This window comes from Leucoraja erinacea, chromosome 1 (assembly GCF_028641065.1).
Source record: "Leucoraja erinacea ecotype New England chromosome 1, Leri_hhj_1, whole genome shotgun sequence".
Taxonomy (NCBI): Eukaryota; Metazoa; Chordata; class Chondrichthyes; order Rajiformes; family Rajidae; genus Leucoraja; species Leucoraja erinaceus.
Window position 1 is genome coordinate 102300705 of NC_073377.1, and position 19562 is coordinate 102320266.

At 42.1% G+C, this 19562-nt stretch overlaps 1 protein-coding gene across 1 annotated transcript in view; it reads right to left on the reverse strand.

Moving 5' to 3' along the window:
• The window catches only part of fras1 (Fraser extracellular matrix complex subunit 1), a 515676-nt gene extending 496422 nt beyond the window's left edge, over positions 1-19254 (reverse strand). The window contains 2 exon segments of the mRNA XM_055640301.1: positions 8139-8170; positions 18753-19254. Of these exon segments, the coding sequence (XP_055496276.1) occupies positions 8139-8170; positions 18753-18825 (105 nt within the window). The 5' untranslated portion in view covers positions 18826-19254.
• Positions 19255-19562: the final 308 nt, after the last annotated feature.

A 19562-nucleotide genomic window follows, 5' to 3' on the forward strand; every position in this document is an offset into this window, starting at 1 on the left:
TCCCCCAACATCGGGAACCACCACCATTCGAGACCCAACCAAAACATAAGGTATCAATTGATATTCCACCCCTATCCCATCCTTCCCCACATCCCTCCCTTACCTCAGGTCCTCTCCCTCTCCCCCATTTTATAACCCAGACCATAACTCATCCATTGCAGAACAAACAAAGGAATGACTCTTCACTGTTTTATGTGTTGTGGAGTATGGAATTTTTTAGAGGCAGGTTCTTGGAAAAAATATTGTATGTTGTCCCATCATTTACTGCCAAATTAACATGCATTCCCAGCCCCCTTTCCAGATTGACAACTGAACTCGGCTAATTAAAAGGTAAATATACAATACAATACGGTTTTATTCGTCACATTGCCCATAAAGTGCAAGTGAAATGAACATAAATGAAGATTCTTGTAGGTAGAAGGCTTTAGATTTTCCCCATGGAACAAAGGTGGTTTTAATATAGTACATTCTAAAATTATTTAAACCAAAAAATACAATTGTGGACTTCAAGTGGAAGATATTGAAAGTGTCTTGGAGTCAGTACACTGATCCTTCAGACAAAACTTGAACCATTATTTGGAAAATAACCAAAACATCCATATTTCAATTTTGAGCATTAGACACGGGCAATTAGCATTTGAAAGCTAATGGCATGTACAAAGCACTCTGGAGAAATGGTAAATATTTCTGTGCTAAAGATCAGCACCAGCACTGATGAGAGATCCTAGTTCAGTTCACAAAATGTGGGACTTTTACCATTTTTTCTTTTGAACTTGCAATTGTCCATAAGTCTACAACCCATTAACTCAAGGTACTATTTTTAATTATATTAAATTAGATAAAATAATTGCCACAGTCCTTAATTGGTACATGACAATAAACTGACCTTGAAACTTTGAAACAGTCAAGCCAGGCACCAAACAAGCGAAACCAAGTCATACATATGTTCTCCATTTATTACCCATTAGAGACTAATATTTATCAGATTGTTAGTTTAATATTCTATCTGTAGTTTATGGCACAACGCCATTAAAATGTTCAGTTCTAAATCATGCTGTTAATTTTAACCTGTATTCTGTCACTTTAGATATAACATCAGCCAAAGTCAGAAAACAATATGGGAGTGAATATTTTTTATTTTTACAGATTTATTCAGGGTGTGGAAGATTATTGTCAGCACACACCAAATTGGACACACTTTGATATTCATTTTCTTACATAAGTTCCAGCTTGCAAAAGAGGCACAATGTTTCCCAGGTCTTACTGGAAACATGATTCCAAACATGATTAATTTAGAAGATGAAGATTACCAATAATGGTTAAATATTCAAGAAGAATATTTTTCAATCTGTTACCATTCAATTCATACATCTGGGCATATGTCAATTATTCAGCATGGACACAAAATGCTGGAGTAACTCAGCGGGACAGGCAGCATCTCTGGAGAGTAGGAATGAGTGACATTTCAGGTCAAGACCCTTCTTCAGACTACTCAATTACTGAGCACATGAAGTGGGATACCCCTATGATATCACTTTTCCACATCTCGGTAAAAGATTGGCCCTATAGCTTTGTGTATTCCATTGGCAATCCAAGAACACTGAAATGTTCCAATACTTATGCAATAGGATATCAAATCTTCTTTTTAGCTTTTGGGGGAAATTGGCCTCTTAATGGGTTAGATTTTTATGTTAACCCTGCAGAATCTCTATTATAATTTGTCTGTGAAACCTGATAATGGTTGGAAGTCTATTCAATTCAGTTATGCTCAAGCCTTATCAGTACGTGGAAATCATAGCCAATTTCCCGTCACTAGTCAAGTCTGCAAACAATCAATGTAAGCCTCACAGGTGAAACTCGGAATATTGAGCAGCAAAGCTCAATTATAAGCTTTCATCAGGCATCTGAGAGGTTGAACTAGATTTTGTCCCGCATGATAAAAAAAGTTACTGAACGATCCTGGATTGAACGAAAAAAGTAGAATTTTAGATCAGACCAATTTGCAAATCATTGGCAAGTAAAACAAAGCAAGGTGAAACTGTATTTATATTCAGGAAATCACTGCTTTTATGGGCCCTTTTGCCATATTTTCCTAAATGCTACATAAAAGGCCTGTCCAACTTGGCCGTCGTTAGCAAGTCACGCAGATGGCGCGCAAAGATTTTGTACATCACAAAATACTGCGACGCCGTGCGTCACTGCCTATGTCATCGCGCACCATTCGCGCCTAATGCACACTATGCGCATATCACGTACATGTTCCGATGCACGCGTCGTTTGTCATGACGCAAAAACGATGTCGCGTAAATTACGCGCAAATGACGGCCAAGTGGGACAGGACCTTAACTTTGTCTTTGATCGGTGTTTGTAAAAGTCCTATACCCTATCCAGGAACATAGTGATGTTACTCAAGTAGTATTCAGAGTTCTAGACTGTTGACCAAAGAACATGAATTCAAATCCAACAATGGCAGCTGGTGAATATAATATTATGTAATTAAACAAAACCAGGAATTTAAAGAAAAAAAATCTCGGTAATGGCAAACATCAAAGTGCAGGATTACCTTAAAATCCCAGCTGTTTCACTATTGCTCTTCAGTGAAAAAAATATCCTCCATCTGATTGAAAAGCAACTCTAAACCCACAAAATGTGGTTTTCATTTAAGAGCCTCCTCACTTCAGGAGTAACTGGAGATGGATGATAAACATCCATCCAGCATATGAATAAAAACTGACCAGACTGCAATTGCAGCTTTTATACTTTGTCAGCCCTCGCTCTGATTTCCTCGCAACAACCTGGGATTCATCAAATCTGGACCATGCCACTTCTCTAACCCGAGGATCGCCCGTCTTTTTAAGTGTATACTTTTATTCTATCCACCATTGCTACCGTCTCCTCTAATGCTTTATTGATAGCATCCTCTTTCTGATGAAGACAAATGCAAACTAATAATTCAGTACATCATTCAAGAAAATCACTTTTCATCCACATCTGTTACTTTGACTCATCTTTCAACAATTATCATATCCTCTTTTTACCCCATTTATTTATTTAAGCTCCCCTTTATTTTCCATAGAACTTGAGTGATTGGGATCTATAGATGGTCAGAAGTTATGGGGAGAAGGCATGGGAATAGGGTTACGAGGGTGATAGATAGGCCATGATTGCATGGCAGAGTAGACATGATGGGCCGAATTACCAAATTCTACTCTATTCTTTATAACGTAAACCCCAAAAGTTGAGATTTTTCTAGCATTGTAATATAGGAGAGATATTTTGTTTACAGCTGAAGTATACCATAAAAATCTGCAAATTCGACTGCACAAAATGTCTTTTATACTCAAACTTTCAAAACAGTACCCAATCCATTTTATTCTCCCAAGGATTGGCTTCAATGGTTGAGGAATGATTAGGTTTTGCAGTCAAGAAAAATATCATGTTTTCTTGTTTGTTTTGCAAGTAAAATGACTTCTGGTAAAGCACACAATAAGGAAAATCATCAATACAATACTTTGAAGTCAATGATTGATTGATTGAAAAAGGGACTTCAGCAACGCTGTGAAGGATTATTATGCCAATATCTATAGGTGAACAAACATGAGAAAAACAACAGTTCACAGCTGTGATATAGTGACACAGTGCGCATCAGTGGTATTCACACTCAGTTGATTCTGGCCTGGTAGCAGTTTAACACAAAGAAATAGGTTCCAACAGCAAAAATTGTGTTAGATATGGAATCAAAATAAAGGTAATTTGCCTTCATTCGAATGGTACGTCTTAATCCCTGTAATCCATATTCCATAAATATTTCTACAGATTAACATAATTTAGAAAATATTTCTGTACGATTAAAAGGACGAAGACAGAAGCTACAAAATAGTGTCAGAAATAGCGTGACTGTTTTGCTGATTTTCATCCAAAAAGGCACTTTCATCTAAGAAAAAACATCCTAATTTCCATCGTGGGCTAACATTAAATCTATGGCAGAAACACCAAACATATTCATACAAAATGATTTAGTTGATTATTTAATGAAGCATTAAACCATTAATGTGCATATTTACAAAGCCAAACATACTTAACAGTTCCTCGGTTGCCAGCACATGGATCTGTATGCCTGACATTATGCCTATTAGATTTTACTGCTTCTCCAATGCAATGTTGTTAGTCTGAAAAAGGGTGCAGAGAAGATTTACGAGCATGTTGCCAGGACTCGAGGGCCTGAGAGAAAGGTGGAGCAGGCTAGCACATTATTCCTTGGAGTGAAGGAGGATGAGGGTGACCTTATAGAGGTGTATAAGATGAGAGGAATAATAGGGTAAATGCACAGAGTATTTTACCCTGAGTTTGGGAATCAAGAACTCAAAGACATAGGTTGAAAGTGAGGAAGGAACGACTTAATAGGAACCCAAGTGGCAACTTTTTTTGCCCCACACACAAAAGGTTGTAGGTATCTGGAACGAGCTGTCAGATGAAGTAGCTGAGGCGGGTACTATCACAACATATTAAAAAAAACATTTGAATGGGTACAAGGATAGGATAGGGTTAGAAGGATATGGGCTAAACACAGGCAGGTGGAACTAATGTCATTTTTCCACGCTGTATGACTCCAATAACCTGACACTAACCTGCAGCTGCCATCTGTCTGCCCACTTTAACCAATCAATCTATCCCCCTCCGAAACATGATTAACCTGCTCTTTAATTACCACTTTCCTAAATCTCATTTCATCTACAAATTTTGAAATCGTGCTCCTTATGCTCAAATTCGATTTATTTATAGATAATAAATTCGAGCTGGAGTTTCGATTCCAAGATACAAGATACAAGATACATTTAATTGTCATTTGGACCCCTTGAGGTCCAAATGAAATGCCGTTTCTGCAGCCATACATTACAAACACATAGACCCAAGACACAACATAATTTACATAAACATCCATCACATCGCTGTGATGGAAGGCCAAATAAACTTATCTCTCTCCACTGCACTCTTCGCCCCCCCCCCCATGTCAGAGTCAAAGTCAAAGCCCCCGGCTGGCGATGGCGATTGTCCCGCGGCCATTAAAGCCACGCCGGGTGGTGCGAGGTCGCACACTGGGTCTTGATGTTAGAGCCCCCGGCATGCGCTCGCAGAGTCCCGCGGCCATTCCAAGCCGCGCGGGGCAGTGATGTAGGCCCCGCTCCAGGAGCTCTTCAACCCCGCAACTCGGGCGGGGGAAGTCGCCATTGCGAGAGCCCTGAAAAGCGGTCTCCCTCCAGGGACCCGCGGGCTCCTGGTGCCGCCGTCCACAGACCTGCCGTTGGAGCCTCCGACTCTCCGGTCGGGCCGCAGCAGCAGCAGCAGCAGCAGCAGCAGCAGCAGCAGCGCTCCTCCACCGCTCCACCCGCTCCGGACTCGGCCAGCCCCGCGACGGCGACGGTGAGTCGTAGCACCAGAGTCCCCGGTCTCTTCCTGTTGGAGGCCGCTCCTCGTTGCGGCCCCAACGACAACGGAAACCCGACGAGGAAAGGTTGGGTCTCCCGTGCCGGGAGAGATTTAAAAAGTCCCCCCCCCCACACACACACACCCCAACAAAAAATAACAAAAACTACATAAAAACACAGACAGAAAATAATAAAACGCGGACGGACTGCAGAGGACGCTGCTGACCAGAGTCGCGAAAAAGCGTATCTCTTCACCATAATTCTCTTATCCCAGTTTGGTAATCATCTTTCGTGCATTATTTTAGCAACAGCTTTCTAGAAATCATTGTTAGTATCTAATGCAATATTTTCAACTGTCCATGATCTTTCATTAAAATCCAATCAGATGAGTATAATGGGAATTGTTTTAAGAAGTTTATGCTAATCCTAATTTGGCCATACTTAACTGTAAAATGTAATATTTGCACTAATAGTCCCTATTTTTCCCTCATCATTGACACTATCAGTTTTTCCTTCAGATTGTTATCTAGCTTTGCCTGAAAGATATCAGTGCTGTTTGCCTCAATTACTCCATGTAGCAATCTCTATTTTTAAAGTTTTTGAATCCTCTATTTCATGATTTCATTTTATTTTCAGTTTTTTTCTTTTCTATGTCTATAAGATATAATTGGAAAGACCTCCAGAGGATCACTTGCTAATATAGGAGTAAAGAGATGCTGTCTGTTTATCCTTTCCTAAAAACATATTTCTAACACCATCCTTTTAAATGTTTCAATACCTTCCAAGAGCTGAAAATGTATCAACCAGAAGTACATATACCCACAATACTCCAAGTGTGGTCTAATCAACATTTGGTAATTTTAGAATAATTTCTCTCCTTTATTTCTATCACCACAAAAATTAACCTTTGACCATCTTTGCTTGTTTTTTTTGCTAACATGGTGATATTTCCTCTGCTCTTAAAACTTTTTTTTCCAATTTCTCTGGTTTTCAATTGTGATCAGCCCAACTTTTCAGTGAAATCAGTGAACCTGTGTAGAAAATTCAAATATTCTTCAAATCAAATTTTGAACACTGCAGACATTTCAGTGACATTTAAAGCTCTGATTGTGCTCATAATGATGCCAAAATCATTAACAGTACATATCATAACATTCAAAGAAATCTTCATCTTTATGATCCCTTGACGAGTGTTTCAGTCATCATTCCTTGACGAGCATTTCCATCGCTAACAAAATGATGAAGGGGCAAGTCTGTGCAATTAAGTATTATTCTTAATCTAACTCTGGTTAACAGCATAATAGAATATTGATTTTTTTTGCATAAATGTAGCTGCTCAACAAAGAAATTAAACACAAGGCCTGCAATTCAATAAATCAACCAACTGATTTTTTTGATTTTTTTTTAAAGAATTTCATTGGTAGAACACATTTGACAACATGAATCTTAAAAGAGTGTTTAGCTCTTACAACCTCGTCGACTATATCCGCTGTTCCAGATGATGCCTGTCCCGCTGAGTTACTCCAGCATTTTGTGTCTAACTTCAATTTAAATCAGCATCTGCAGTTCTTTCCGACCCCACTGAAGTCAACTTCTGTACTTCGGCGAGACCAAGTGCAGGCTCAGCGATCGTTTCGCTGAACACATCCGCTCAGTCCGCCTTAACCTACCTGATTGCCCGGTTGCTCAGCACTTTAACTCCCCCTCCCATTCCTGATATGACCTTTCTGTCCTGGGTAAGGAAGGTAAACAAAAAATGCTGAATTAACTCAACGGGACAGGCTGCATCTTTGGAGAGAAGGAATGGGCGCCGTTTCGGATTGAAACATCACCCATTGCTTCTCTCCAGAGATACTGCCTGTCCCGCTGAGTTACTCCAGCATTTTGCATCTACCTTTCTGTCCTCCATTGTCAGAGTGAGGCCCAGCGCAAATTGAAGGAACTGCACCTCATATTTCATTGGGTAGCTTACACCCCAGCAATATGAACATTGACTCTTCTAACTTCAAATAGCCCTTGCTTTCCCTCTCTCTCCATCCCCTCCCCAGTTCTCCCACCAGTCTTATTATCTTCGACTACATTCTATCTCTGTCCTGCCCACTCCCTTGCCATCAGTCTGAAGAAGGGTCTCAACACAAAACGTCACCCATTCCTCCTCTCCAGAGATGCTGCCTGTCCTGCTGAGTTACTCCAGCATTTTGTGTCTACCTTAGTTATTACACTATTTACTTCAAGCTAACTTTTTGGAGGATTAAAACATTTAATTTAAATGGAAAAGTTCTCCAATATGCAAGAATGGTGGGTGGAGAGTAACTTAATTTTAAATCAAAGTAAAACCTTCTCTCTTCTTCAACCGAATACGCAATTAGAAAATAATTTTTAGAGCAATAATTGATACAATTTCATTTCACACCTAGAAGTGGTTAACCAGACTACTCCTGTACAGCACATATTTAGCATTACAGATGCAGTTTTCATAGCTAGCCATAATAAAGCTCTAGTCATGGTTACATTAATTGCAGTACTTTTAATTATGTTCATACCCACATCTTTGAGGAGTTTTGTAAATTGTAATCTATACCTTGATGCCAGCAATATTTTCAGTGCTGTTACATCAAACCCTCATATGTCTTCCATGTTTTATCAATGCTGGTCACATACAAATATATTGAATGCAACTCTATAAAAATAGATGATAAAGATTTGACTTACCGCATAAAGTGATCCCTGATGAACGCACACACCTAGAGAATGAAAACAGTCAGATCGTTGAAATTTGTTTCAATAACAACTGATAAACGTGCTTAATTTTAATTTTGCCTCAGTTATATGGATATCAGAGATCATTGACTCCTTCCCCCGTTTTATTGATGTATTAAATGCGAAGAGAGAACCGACTGAAAATACCTTCCTTTTCAAAGTTTCATTCAACCACTGACATAACTTCTGCTCCTCAACTGATTGAATAATCTCAGCCAAGTGATTTAATAGACAACCATTTGTCTCTGTAATCTATCACAGAGAGAGGTTAAAGTTAGATCCCATTCCTAGTTGCCCGTCACTCTTCAAAGTACACGTAGTATAAATGGCCAGTGAACACAAGATTAGTTATAAAACCCTTATATTCATACACTGATTTAGATGGCTCTTTTAATAAAGTAAAATGAAGGACACGTCACAGGAATACAGTTAGACATAAATTAACACAAAAGCTTTTCACTGTACCTTGGTATATGTGACAATAATAAACTAAACTAAAAAGTATTTTGGAAAAGTTCCCTGCTCTTCTCCCACCCTCCTAATCAGTGTCATGGAGTTCATCACATCTGCTGGAAAAGGGCCATGATTTAACAGGGCTTTTACTTTATCCTTACAATTATAGCTCCAATAGTTCAGATTTCCAAGAATACTGCCCAGCAACAAGAACCTTGATTTCATGCTCAGTTTCCTGTTGTGAATTTTGACTCCAAACCTTCTGCCTCCAAGGTAAAAGTTCAGATCAAAGATGTGAACACCAAGACAGTACAGAAAGGATGACACATACCTTGTGAATGATGCCAAGGCTGCTCAACAAACTTTGTCATCATACCGTAGCAACAAATTATTTGTGTTATAATAACCACAGGAAGTAATTTTTCCAAGTGATAGCCTTCAGTTTTACACATCAGTTTTACATGAGTATGGTTTTGATTATGTTGGCTGCATTTCCAAAACAAAGTGAAGTGTGGATGGAATCAATGGTGGGAGGTTTGGTCTGTGTGATGGACTGGGCTACATCTAGATTTCTCCACAACGTCTTGCGGTCTTGGGCAGAGCAGTTCGTAAACTAAGCTCCGATGAAATCCAACAGCATACATTCTAGAAATTTGTAACAGTTATTGGAGACCTGCTGAGTTTGTTCAGTCTCCTTACAAAGTAGAGGTATTGGAGTGCCTTATTGGCTGTTGCATCAATATGGTTGGTCCATAATAAATTGCTGGTCCATAATAAATTGCTGGTAATATTAACTGTAAACTTCAAGGTCTCACCCGTTTCACTTTGGAACCTTTGATACCGTACCATCTGCAAACTTGTAGATGGAGTCAGAGGCAAATTTGGTCACACAATTGAGAGCGTATATGAAGTATAGGCAGGGACTGAGAACACATCCATGAGGGTCATTGATGTTGAGAATTGAGAGGGGTGGTGATTCCCACATCTAAGAGTTTGAATGGGATTATGGTGTTGAAGGTGGAGCTACAGTTGATAAATAGAATTCTAACATAGGAGACTTTATTGTGTAACCTGCCAGTGTTAAGTTTAGGGCCAGGATGATAGTGTCTGTCGTTGATCTGTTACAATGGTAAGCAAACTGCAGTTTATCAGGTACACAAAAAAGCTGGAGAAACTCACTCGCTGAGTTTCTCCAGCTTTTTTGTGTACCTTCGATTTTCCAGCATCTGCAGTTCCTTCTTAAATGCAGTTTATCATGGTTGGCTGGGAGGCTGGGGCTAATGTACCAATCTCTCACAGATCTTCATAATGGTGGATGTCAGAGCCTTCTTGAAGTAGGTAGGGACCTCAGATGAGGTAGTGAGGAGGAGTAATGTGGAGACACAAGGAACTGCAGGTGCTGGGACCTTGAGCAAAACCCTAAACACAAAGTGCTGAAGAACTCAGTGGCTCAGGCAGCATCTGTGAAGGGAAAGGACTGGTGACGTTTCAGGTCAGAACCTATGTTCACACTGATGGAACCTCAACTGCCCACTCCCTCTACAGATACTGCCCAACCAGCTTAGTTCTTCTTGCACGTTGCATTTTTATCCAAAGTTCTATGCCATGTTTTACTGAAACATAGAAGTAGAATGATGCAAGAAGAAAAATTGCAGAATGCAGAGGTAATTGTGTCTGAACTGCAAACTTACAAAGGAAGATGAATACCCGTGTACTTTATTAATAGAGTTCTGACCCCAAACACATTGGGCCAATAATTGCACAGTGTACTGGTATGAAAATTACTGTGTGCTGGCATTAAAGATTAATCACAAAATCCTTGAAGAAATGCTACTCAGATTCAATACTAAATTATTTAAAGTTTAAATATTTGTAACCTTGTTATATGCAATTTAGAATAGACATAGGAAAAATACCAACATGATTTTAAGTAATCTTTCTATTTAGAAATTTTGAGAGTATAGGAATTAGTTAAAATATTATTTTTTCACGATAATCCATTATCATAGATCAACAATGCAATATTCCATAAATATCCCTTCCCATTATCCCGCAGGTTAAAACTACATCACAAGACCCACAGGAGAAAAGCAAATTCCTGGTTGTAGGACTAAATGTAGTTGTGTATGTACTTGAGCTCCACTTTCCCATTAAGAAAATTGAATTGAACCTCAGAAATAAGGTAAAACAGACATGGGCAACAATACCTTTTATTTAGTAGATGCAACCCAGGAAAAATATGAAGATCAAGTTACAGGAAAAAGCTAGAATGTGAATAATTTGCCAATGCAAGCAGGAGATATAAAACCTTTCATCTCTTTTTTTTTGCAAACCCCTCATTTCCAATGCCATCACACCCTTTCCGAACATCCCACACAAGCCCTTTATCCTCGCCTCCCTCATGCTTAATTGTCACTTTGTTACCCTCCGCTTTCCATCACTCCCACCTGTTTAATGCCAGGCAAATGATAATCAGCAGAAACAACATTCTATTCAACTTCCCTCAAAAGGTCACTATTTTTACAATGCAACTGCTTTGAATTACAGAAACACAATTGTACTTATATTCATGTGCGTGTGTGCATCTACATGTGTGTATGTACAGTATATATGCATATATACATACATATAACACAATTAGATTTTATATATAGACTAAGTGCGACCTGTTGTGTCCCTGTCACATGAGAGGCCCCCAACACAGCCCATTCCCCAATGTAATATTCCACTACTCACCCATTCCCCCAATGCAACCCGATCCCCCATAGCATTATTGCACCACTCAGTCATAACCCCCAACTGTGCAGGCACAGCTCATTTCCCCTCATCCCCCAGTACTCCCTCCCCCACCCTCTTCTTTCCCCTCTCCTCCTCCCATCCCCAATCCCTCCCCTCTCCCCTTTCCCCTATCCTCAGTCAGTCCCTCCCTCCATAACTCCTCTCCCTCCCTACCCCTCTATCCCCCACTTCTCACCTCCCCCAATCCCCGCCACTATCTCTCCTGACCTCCCCCACTTCCCTCCTCTCCTTCTATTCCCCCACCTCTGTTCCCCCTCCTCCCCCACTCTGCTCACCTCCCCCACTTTCCACCTCTCCCCCACTTTCCCCCTCTCCCTCCCCACCCCTTCCTCTCCCTCAATTCCCAACTCTCCCTCCTCACCTCCCCAGGATCAATCCCCACTCCTCTCTCTCCTCCCCTCCCCCAATCCCTCCCTCACTCTCCTTTCCCCTGCAGTTCCTTCCTCCACAGGTCATTCATTGTTAGCTGTGGTTTAATTCAATTCAATTCAATTCAATTCAACTTTAATGACATCGCACAAATACAAGTATCAGTACAACAAAATGCAGTTTTGCGTCAGTCCGTAGTAGTTGTACATAAAGAAAACAAAAAAAATAGAAAGAGGGAAGATACGGAATAATCAAGAAATACAGAATAATTAAACAATGGTGACGGAGGGACCAGAGAAATCTATCGTCGGGACTCCGAGTTCAGTAATGTGATTGTGTTGTTGTAGAAGCTGTTCCTCATCCTACTAGTACGTGACCTGAGGCTCCTGTATCGCCTCCCTGATGGGAGGAGGGCAAACAGTCCATGGTTGGGGTGTGAGGGGTCTTTGATGATCTTCCCGGCCCGTCTCAGACACCGTTTTTGGTGGAGGGCATCCATGGCAGGGAGCGGGGCACCGATGATGTGCTGCGCGGTTTTCACCACCCGTTGTAGTGCCTTCCTGTCCGCAGCAGTGCAGCTGCTGTACCATACCGTGAAGCAGGTGGTCAGGATACTCTCTGTGGTACAGCGGTAAAAGTTGGTCAGGATCCGGGGGGACAGGTGGGCTTTCTTGAGCCTCCTCAGGAAGTAAAGGCGCTGCTGTGCCTTTTTGATCAGCTTGGAGGTGTTGAGGGACCAGGACAAATCCTCCGAGATGTGTACTCCGAGGAATTTATAGCTGGAGACGCGCTCCACCTCAGTCCCGTTTATGTGGATGGGGGTATGACTGCCTCCTCTGGTCTGCCTGAAGTCAACAATAATCTCCTTCATCTTTTTGGAGTTGAGGTGGAGGTTATTGTTGGCACACCAGGTTGTCAGGTGCTGGATCTCATCCCTGTAGGCTGACTCATCGTTGTCGCTGATCAGTCCTACTACCGTGGTATCGTCAGCAAACTTAATAATGGCGTTGGATCCGTACTTTGGGATGCAGTCGTGGGTGAAGAGGGAGTAGAGGAGAGGGCTGAGCACACAGCCCAGTGGCATGCCGGTGTTCAGTGTTATAGTGGAGGAGGTGGGTTATTGACCCTAACAGACTGTGGTCTGTTAGTGAGGAAGTTCAGTGTCCAGTTGTAGAGGGAGGTGGAGATGCCAAGTCCACTGAGTTTGGTGATCAAGCTGGCGGGGATGACGGTGTTAAAGGCAGAGCTGAAATCAATGAACAGCAGCCTGATGTAGGTGTTATTGCTGCCCAGGTGGGTCAGGGCAGAGTGTAGAGCCGCCGATATGGCGTCCTCTGTAGACCTGTTGGTCCGGTAGGCAAACGGATGGGGGTCCAGTGTGGGAGGGAGGCAGGCTTTGAGGTGAGCCAAGATCAGCCGCTCAAAGCACGTTGGCTTGATGATTGGATCAATTTGCAGTGTGTGTGTGTGTGTGTGTGTGTGTGTGTGTGTGTGTGTGTGTGTGTGTGTGTGTGTGTGTGTGTGTGTGTGTGTGTGTGTGTGTGTGTGTGTGTGTGTGTGTGTGTGTGTGTGTACACGCGTTACCCAAACTCCGCACAAAATTGCTCGGCCACCCTACAACCGGACTCTTCCTCCCTCCGCCAAGTTCGGCTCAGCCCCCCAAGTTGGCCCGTCCCCATCCCATCCGACCGACCGCTGCTGCCGCTCAGCCCATCTCCGCCCTGCCCGCATTCTCACTGCTGCCGCTCAACTCATTCCTGCCCTGCCCGCCTGCTCACTGCCACTGCTGGGGGGGGGAGTCGGTATTCGTCACAGTGGGCACCACGGCTTTCGATGAGCTGGTGGAGAATATCTTCTCCGAGAAGGCCAGCGGAGGTGAGTTACCACCTTATGGTAGCAGTGGAGGAGACGGACCAGGGGGGACAGGTAGACTGGACCGCAATTACGGGAGAGGGGTGAGTGATGAGGGAGAGAGACGGGACCCCCCCACCCCCACCCGCCCCGCGGCCAACGCTGATGTTGGTGGGGAAGACGATAGACACGTTACTGGGAGGAGGGGAGAGAGTGTTTTGTGAGTGAGGCGGGACAGGCCGCCACCAGTGGGGCAGGAATGGGCGTCGCCATCCCGGCCATGGCATTGACTGACAGGAGAAGAGACCAATCTGCGTGGTGCTGACTGAAGGAATCTGCGCAGTGCGGTTTTTAAGATTTTTAAAACAGAATAATTTTTACAATATGTCACTGATCGGAACAAAATTCATTGTACTCGCAGCACAGGAGAACGGCGAGCAACCTGGTGAGAAATCATAGCGCTATGCCGTACCGTTTTTCGCGCATATAGAAATACCCCGCACACCAGAAGACCACAAGATGAGAGTTTTAGTTATGTATAGATATGTATATTTTAATTGGCTTTAATGTTTCTACGTCTTTCTTTTCCCTCCCTTCACTCATTCATAACCTTGGTCACAAATGAAAGCCCTGAGACCTCAATTGACCTTTAACTTGGAACTGGATACAATTGATTATCTACAAAAAGTGATCTATGAAATATGATGCGAAGGAAGATAATATTTATAACAACGAGTAACTCTTTTTCATTCCAGTTGAAAATGTCAAGCGAGTGTGTGTGTGTGTGTGTGTGTGTGTGTGTGTGTGTGTGTGTGTGTGTGTGTGTGTGTGTGTGTGTGTGTGTGTGTGTGTGTGTGTGTGTGTGTGTGTGTGCGCAATGTTTTGCACTATCTTTTTCATTTTATTGTGTTACAGAATTTTAATTGGAAGTGATGTACAATTTATTTAAGATGTATGTTTTTTGTGTGTTGTCAGAGTCTCACTGTACTTGTGAATACGATGATAGCCTCAACTTGACTGTTTCAACATAACAAATATAACCTCAAGAATGCGGAATTCAGCTTTCCTTCAAACAATTTTGAAAACATTCTAAACAAAAGATAGTTATTCAGTTGCATAACACCTTTCAGAACGATTCACTGTCCCAAAACATTTTGCACCCCTAGTTTTACAACCATAAAAGCATACGATCGCCCTTAATATACAGGAAACCAAACTTCACACCACTGGGTGCACATGTAGCAAAGCAAAAATAATTAAGTAACTTATTTTGGTAATGTTGATTAAATATTCACCAAGATAAAAGCAATAACTTCCTTGTTTTTTGACAAAATTGCAATGCTTTTTGTTAACTAACCTCAACCTCAGTTTAACTCCTTTTAGAAGGCATGAGCTTCAGCAGGGCAACAATCTCTTACTTCTGCAGGAGTGTCAGATGATCTGTAGTGTTCAAGCAATGACCCACTGACATACATACTGATTGTGGAGTGAGAGGGAAATAGGTGATGGCGCAGTGATATTATTACTGGGTTAACATATTCTAGATATCCAAGAAATCCATTGCAGAGTCTTGGAGACCTGGTTTCGAATCCCACCACAGCAGAGAGCACTAAATTTGAATTCTAAAACTAAAGAGAGTAATGAATGTGAAAAACATGGTCAATTGCTGTAAGGCACCACTACTGCCCTGTCATCTATATCTGGTCTGGCCAACGTTTAACGAGATCCCCTGGTTGACTCTCAAATTCCATCTGAAATGGCCAGGCAAGCCACTCAGTATTAATAAACTCCTACAAAAAGCACAAAACCCAGAACCACCAGTGGCAAAAAACTGCCCTTTCGACGCCACAAAGACTCTTTACCAATGTCTGGAGAGCTGCCTCGTGTACTCATCAAGCAACAACCTGACAGTCATATTTATGGTCAATGCCCCAGACAGCTTTATCTCCATCACTGGATGTGTCCTGTTCCACCGGTAGGAGAGGGGTGCAACACTATGGTTGATAGGCAACTGACTATGTAGTGTTTGCATACGCTCCCTGTGACCTGGTACTCCAATTTCACCCCATCTCACAAGGTTGTGTGAGTTTGTAGATTAATTGGCCTCTGTAAATTGCCTCTAGTGTGAAAGTAGTGAATGCAAAAGGTGATAACATTGAACTATTGTGAACAGGTGATCAATGGTCAGCATGGATTTGGTGGGCTGAAGGCCCCATTTCCATACTGTATCTCTAAAACTAATACTACTCAACATAGATTCTTGACAGTCTGAAGAAGGCTTTTGGCCCGAAACATTGCCCATTTCCTTTGCTCCATAGATGCTGCTGCACCCGCTGAGTTTCTCCAGCATTTTTGTGTACCTTAAATTCTTGACAGTCGGGCCATCCAAACTCCCCAAAGCTTGTCCACTGTCTAGAAGTTCAAGTCAGGAGTGCGATGGACTTCACTACACTTGCCTGGATGAGTGCAGGTACCACAGCACTCAAGCAGAGTGACACAATACAGGACATAGCAGCCAACTTGATATGCGACCCATCCACAACCATTCACTCACTCCACCACCGACGCACAACAGCAACTCACCAAGAATCCTGAGACAGCACCTACTGAACCCAATCACTACCAACAATGACAGTAGGTGCAAAAGCATTAGAACATGACCTCCAAGCAAAATAAATTCTGACTTGGAAATATATCGCCATTCCTTCACCTATGCTGGTTCAAAGTCCTGAAACTCTCTCTCTCCTCTCAGTAGTGTGGGTATTCCCACACCTCAAGGACTGCAGCAGATCAAAAAGGCAGCTCACCACCACCTTCTCTAAGAAAATGTGATCTAGGATCATTAAATGTGTGTGTGTGTGTGTGTGTGTGTGTGTGTGTGTGTGTGTGTGTGTGTGTGTGTCAGTGTGTGTGTGTGTGTGTGTGTGTGTGTGACAGTTTCTACGCTATGTCCCTCATAGCACAATAACATCATCTCCATTCTCCATGTTCCTAAAGAGACCTGGCCGACTCACTGGCAGCCCTGACAATAACTTTCAAAAAAGTAAATTTGAGATTTAAAATCACAGCTCCATCCATAAACTTACTGTTGCCAGTTTCAGATGGCTCAGAATCACGAGGCCATTTTCATTGTGTATTATTCAGTCTCAAAACATTAAACAATGTCACAAGATGCTTCGAAAAATAAAGATTGAGCATCTAAACTAGTGAGCTACTAACTACTAACCTACTAACTATTTTGAACTATAAATCCAATTTACTATACGAGTGGCATATCCTAACTATCATTATAAACATATTAATAAACCTCCACAACATCAATTTTCATTCTTGTCTATTTAAACTAACATATAGGATAACTTTTGAACATATTTATTGGAATCGTGGTAGTGATGGGAGTTTGTGGTGGAGAATCAAGTAAAAAAATCGATCTGTACAAAAATATTTCCATATCAATCTGTGCCATACTGAAAACACGTCGATATTGAAATTTCCACACGATTGAATGGATTTCCAAACAAAGGAAACGCCCCACTGCCCCTCCCATGTTCATTCATTGAAAGTTACCACAGTTACGAGCAATAATAATTTAAATGAACCAATATCAGAACAATGCATTTCATGGAAGAAGGGTCTCGACTCGAAAAGTCATCCATTCCTTCTCTCCAGAGATGCTGGCTGTCCCGCAGTTACTCCAGTTTATTGTGTCTATCTTCGGTTTAAACCAGCATCTGCAGTTCCTTCTTACACTTAATACATTTCATGCACCTTGCTTAAAATATCGCTCATTTCATTTAGAGTAACTACGTGTACATTTCCAGAGACTTCACTGTGGATCTGCAACGCTCATGACCATTTTAACCATTGCAACACACATGCTAATTGCAGTGGAGTTAGGAACAAGTTGTGCGCGCCTTTAACTGGAGCACAAATAAAGGTAAAGCGAAGGACTTAAAGTTAGAAAACTGTTACAGTTCAGGAGTAGATGACAAAATATGATTACAATTTCTGCATTAGACCAGCCGCTCTTGGAAAACTAAAGTAAACTACCAACTAAACAAAGCCGGATCTGCACCGAGCGGAGTTCTCGGCGGTTCGCTGGGGTCAGACCGTGCCCCGCGGCCTCGGACGTTTGTCACACAAGGCATGAGAAGTTATTTCTTAAAAAGGGCATGTTTTCTTTTAGTGGCATTGGGTTTTTTTTTTTATCGTCCTTTTCAAGTCATATCAAAGCATTATTTCCCAGGGTTTTTTTTTACCACGAAGAGAAGCTTAAAATAACACCCACCAAGACGTTCCTTGCAAAACAAAAAAAAAGTGGGGCCCACCAGTTAGTATCAGCTTTTACAGGTCATCGGGCATTGTGCAAATTACACGGCAAATAGACAGTTCAAGTATTCCTAATTCTTGTGATATAATGTGTCCATGCATAGGCATAACTAGTTTGCCCTAAATAGAAATGTTGCCCTTTTAAGCCAACAAAAAGCCGGCCGCCGATTTATGAATGAGCCGCGACCACAATTCACCCATTTGATTCAGAAAGAATGCAAACAAAATGCGACAAGTCAATATCAATAGGAGGGTCGGATGGTTCAAGGAACCCGGTATCTGTAACAGTGTCACAAGTTGGACGATCTCGGTATTCAGCTCGATAAATGAATAGATGTAATATGTTGCCACTTATCCTCCCCAGATGTAATGGGTTCTGAAACAAATATACTAATCGTTCATGATTGATATCAAACGAAGGCGCAACGGCGTTTCTAGTAAACTGCCATTTCTCAAAAGTGTACTAATTTGTACAGCTGATTAATAGGATTTTCTTGCCGTTCGGGATGCGTTTAGAAGATTTCCAATGCGCCCTCGTCAACTGCAGTAGAAGTAAACTATCTGACCTGCTTTTCATTTTTACTCTTGGTTACTGTTGGGCTGGTTACTAAAATTAACATTAATCCAAATGATCGAATGTCTGCTTGAACATAAATCTTCCCCAAGTGCACAATCAATAATAGTAGGACGGGTTTGACTATAAATTTGCTGGAAACACAATGTCAATTACAGCACTTAATAAACTTGAATATTGCGTGTACCAACCTTCAGTCTGCTGCAGCAAGGTGACTAACCCAATCAACACAGCAGCAGTAACCCACGGGCTCAAGTCATTCATGATGGTGATCCGGTTAAAATAAAATCTCCCTGGGTTGGTATTATCTTCGTTTCAGTTTAAAGCCGACAGACGGCCGTCTCCAACAAAAAACACCCCACAGATCCACGGATCGCTGAAGTTAACGCGGCAGAGACAGGGATGAGATCGCAGAAATAAATCAATGACTTTTTGAGAGCACTTGCAAGTTGCGTCGGAGCCAAATGTTTATATGTGGCTGCAAGTGCTGGTGCTGGTCTATCCAGGGTTTTTTTTCCTCCCTCCCAGCACGTAGTGGAGGGGGGCGGGAGAAAGAGCTGAGCCGCACCAGGAGCGACCGGTTCATGCAGCACAGGACTCGGCGCGGTGTCGGACGTCCTCCCCGAGTGGCTGGTTGCAAGCAGATCTCATGTACAGGCGGAGGTTTGCCTCCCCGGCCAGCTGCCGAGGGGATAGGAAGAGTCTGCAAGGACAGAGGGAGGCGGGGATGTGTGCAATTTGGGGGAGGGGTGGGGTGTGGAGGGCAACGCTGGTTCTCAAATCAGAAACTTACTTTAGGAGCATTTTACTCCCATGCAAGATATTCCCTGCTCTTCGGAAGCGAAATCTTTCGCAGATAAGCAATTGTCCTGAAGTAACCAAGCAAGGAAATTACATTTATTGTGAACTGTGCGTGTCTTGATAAGTCAATCCTGTTTTAAGTGACCAGAACAACTGTGGTCTTTCTCTCAAAAGATCAGGGGTCGCTGCGAGGAAAGCGG